Source organism: Mus pahari, chromosome 4, assembly GCF_900095145.1.
Source record: "Mus pahari chromosome 4, PAHARI_EIJ_v1.1, whole genome shotgun sequence".
Taxonomy (NCBI): domain Eukaryota; kingdom Metazoa; phylum Chordata; class Mammalia; order Rodentia; family Muridae; genus Mus; species Mus pahari.
The window spans coordinates 4664949-4668572 of NC_034593.1; the positions used below are offsets into that span (position 1 = coordinate 4664949).

Genomic DNA, 3624 nt, shown 5'->3' on the forward strand with positions numbered 1-3624 from the left:
CTGCTCTGCATGACCCCTTCATGCCTTCAAAACCAGTACCACCTGAGTAACTCTTACACATTACCAAGTCCAGTCACAGCACAAGGTACAACCTTGGCTATNTNTNGAACACAGCCTCTGTGCTCTCAGAAAACACTTCCCAGAAGGAACTCCAGCTGTGTCAAGTTGACACAAAACTAGCCAAGTACAACTAGTAACTTTGTTAGTGAAGTTTCCTCATGGAAATAAGTATGCCCCAACCACAGGCAATGTCCCCAGAATGAAATGACACAGTTGAGACCTTGTAGTCAACACAGCCAAGGAGACAAGAATAGGATTTCTCCTGTTTAGAACCATGGGACTGACCCATAAAAGGAAAGAGTTTGGTTCTGCAAGTGCTTAGATGCAAAAGGCAGCTGTATCGGTCTGTGGTCTCATGAGAAGCCTTTACCCAGAAAGGATGCCCTTAACAGACCTTAGAGCACATGTTTACAGCCTTAATCAGCTGAGACAAAGGCTGGAAACTCCAAGCATTCAAACTATCCTGAAAACATGATTCTGCTGGATTGACTAAGCCAGCATGTGCACTAGAGACACTGCTGACTCAAGTTCAGAAGGTCACAAACAAGGTGTTTAGAAGTAGTGCCATTGTCTCCTTTCTGCATCTCAGTTTCCTAAAGTGCCCATGGGCAAGCACAAATTCCTTAAAATAGTCCAAAAAAACTGAAGAAAAAAAATAAGATCAGTGTTATATGTTAGTGCCCGTCTCTGAATTTATACAGAAGTCAATATAGTCAATATTTTCTTTGGATCTTTTCTCATTTTTCATTTGACCTTTTCATCATAGTTTGAAAAGAACATAGTGTTGTTGTTGTTGCTGTTTTTGTTGTCCAGGATTAGTTACAGTTCCATGTTATAGGCTTTCCTATCATTTACAAGGCACTTGACTCCAGGGTTGATCCCCAGCAAGGGAGGGGTTGTATAAGATAATGAAGACACTATATGTCTTGTAATCTCCTCTGCTGTGATGTCTCTTGGGTCCACATTTTCCTTGTAAAGAAAATTCCATTAGGAACTCTTATCTTTAGGAAGACACCACCCTGGGTTATTTCAGTCCAAACATGTCCAGCAACAGCTAAGGTGGCTCTGTGAGTTCTTGGGACCACATGCACTGACCCCTCTGCCCTTGCTCTTTCTAGGAGAGGCATGCTGCAGAGGTTCGCAGGAACAAGGAACTGCAGGTTGAACTGTCTGGCTGAAGCAATGGCGGGTATGGCACGCCCCTCCCATAGTAAATCCCCCTGCCTATATTATAATGGATCATGCGATATCAGTATGGGAAATGTATGACATGGTTTAAAAAGAACTCATTATGAAAAACAAAACAAAAAACAGAATCAAAAATAAAATAAAAATCAATGCGGTCTCTTTGCAGAATGTTTTGCTTGATGTTTAAAAAAGTACCTTGGATCTTATTTTGTAAATATTTACATTTTTGTTAAAAAATACAAGTATTGCATTATGCAAGTTATTTCATGATCTTACATGTCCTGTAACAGGCTTTTGACGTTGTGTCTTTCCACTCAGATGAATTTGCTAGGTCTGTTCTTTTAGAAGCCCCACTCAGTCCCTGCCCTTTTCATTCCAACCGAAAAATGAGGTCAGTAGACAGCCTATGGTGCTAGAAACCCACCATTGCCTAATGACCTAGATGGCTTCATAATATCTGAGCGTGACCAAGACCACACCTAGATCGTGGGTCCTTTGTGTCCATGTGAACCTCCACATTTGCTCGTAATCTGCTTCCTGCCTAGAAGCTGCAAAGCCAGGCTGAGGGAATCTACCAGTCATAGCACTTACTTCTGCTCCTCATGGATGATGCGCTACACTTTCGTTTGGGTTTTAGAAACAGATGCATGGGAAGACAAGTGTGAGCTCAGTCAGGGTAGAAGCGAATGGCTGAACCTTCTAACGTGCTGATCACGAACTCAAAGCCAGAGGGTTCAAGCAGTCATGAGATTGTTCTTCATGAAGTGGGCTTACTTCTCTTGTTTTAGTTATTATGATGGGATGAATTAATTGACATGTCGGGTGGCTTATCTGTGGGTGCCATGGGTGATGATGTTCATTTTAAGCTTTTGCCTGTAGTACAAGCACATAATGCTACTGAACGTTTTTCCACTTGGAGACTGTGAGCTGGTTGTTGCATTAAAAACACAAACAAAATCACAGACACTGTGGACTTTTACTCAAGCTGGTCTTTCTTCCCCAGTGTAGGGCAATCCTGCCTATAAACAAGACCAAATCACTCCGCCTGTGATGCTGACGCAGTTAAGGGGGTAGGCAGGGCATTTGTGCCAAGTATAAGAATCAGCAGAGAGCCAGCATACGTACCTATTGCAGTTTTGAAGTTGTTTCTCCCTAACTCCCAACTCCTGAAGGTTGCTGCCTGCATATTTACTCTTCGTCAGTGCTATCTTCTTGTATGTCATTGTGAGCAAGCTGTGATGAATAAAGAATTGGAGTTCTGTGAACTAATAACGGTTTGGTCTGGTCTCTCGGCCCTGTATGCTCACACCCTGGTGCTGAGATCGTAGTAGGAGGGCTGTTGGATTGGACAATCTTGGGAGCACAGGGGCATTAATGAGTTTGGAGGAAGCCAATGGCCTGCTGGTTGACTTCCCTTGTGAAGCTGCAGGACAGCTCTTTCCCCCCACCCCCACCCCCGCTTCCTTGGACAGGCTGACACAGTGGGGAAGGCCTTCAACCTGTTCCCCTTAGCAACAGGCACAGTGAAGGAGAAACGAGAGGTCCAGGCTAGCAGTCCTGAGCAATGGAGCCTCATTCTGGACATTGTGGGGTTCCTGGCACCACCTCAAGTTCTCATGCTGCCCACAGGACACCCTCAGCCTGGGCCGTCTGTTACAATGTGACTTCCCTATCCTACTGCCAAACTGTGTCCTGCCAATGAGCACACTGCCCACATGGACACGGCAGGGTCCTGCCAGGGACCCAGATGGGTATTACACGACCAGGCAAACAGCATCCAGTTTGAGCAGAACGTCAGAAATCATTGGAACAGTGCAGATTTATGAATAAGTAAATTGGACTGTCACTCACAAGATCACTGGCTAGGTTTAAGCCAGCGAAACAGAGTCTCCGATGTAGCTTTGATGAGACTAGAACTCTCTATGGAGCCCTTCAAGGTTGGCCTTAAACTCACTATCTGTCTCTGCCTCCCAGGTTCTGGGATTGCAAGGCCACATAGTGAGAATCTGTCTTTAATTTTTTAATTAAAAAAATTCAAATGCTTTTTAAAAATTTAGATTCTTTTTTCCATTTTTTAATTAGATATTTACTTCATTTACATTTCAAATTCTATCCCAAAAGTCCCCTATACCCTTCACCACCACCCCCTGCTCCCCTACCCACCCACTCCCACTTCTTGGCCCTGGCATTCCCCTGTATGGGGTATGTAAAGTTTGCAAGACCTAGGGGCCTTTCTTCCCAATGATGGCTGACTAGGCCATCTTCTACTACATATGCAGCTAGAGACACGAGCTCTGGGGGGTCCTGGTTAGTTCTTATTGTTGTTCCACCTATAGGGTTGCAGACCCCTTTAGCTCCTTGGGTACTTTCTCTAGC

At 44.4% G+C, this 3624-nt stretch overlaps 1 protein-coding gene across 1 annotated transcript in view; it reads left to right on the forward strand.

The window, feature by feature from the left end:
* Window positions 1-2520, forward strand: part of Stmn2 (stathmin 2) — a 50401-nt gene extending 47881 nt beyond the window's left edge. The window contains exon 5 of the mRNA XM_021195721.2: window positions 1179-2520. Coding sequence (XP_021051380.1) covers window positions 1179-1238 — 60 coding nt within the window. The 3' untranslated portion in view covers window positions 1239-2520. The remainder of the gene's footprint in view (window positions 1-1178) is intronic.
* Window positions 2521-3624: the final 1104 nt, after the last annotated feature.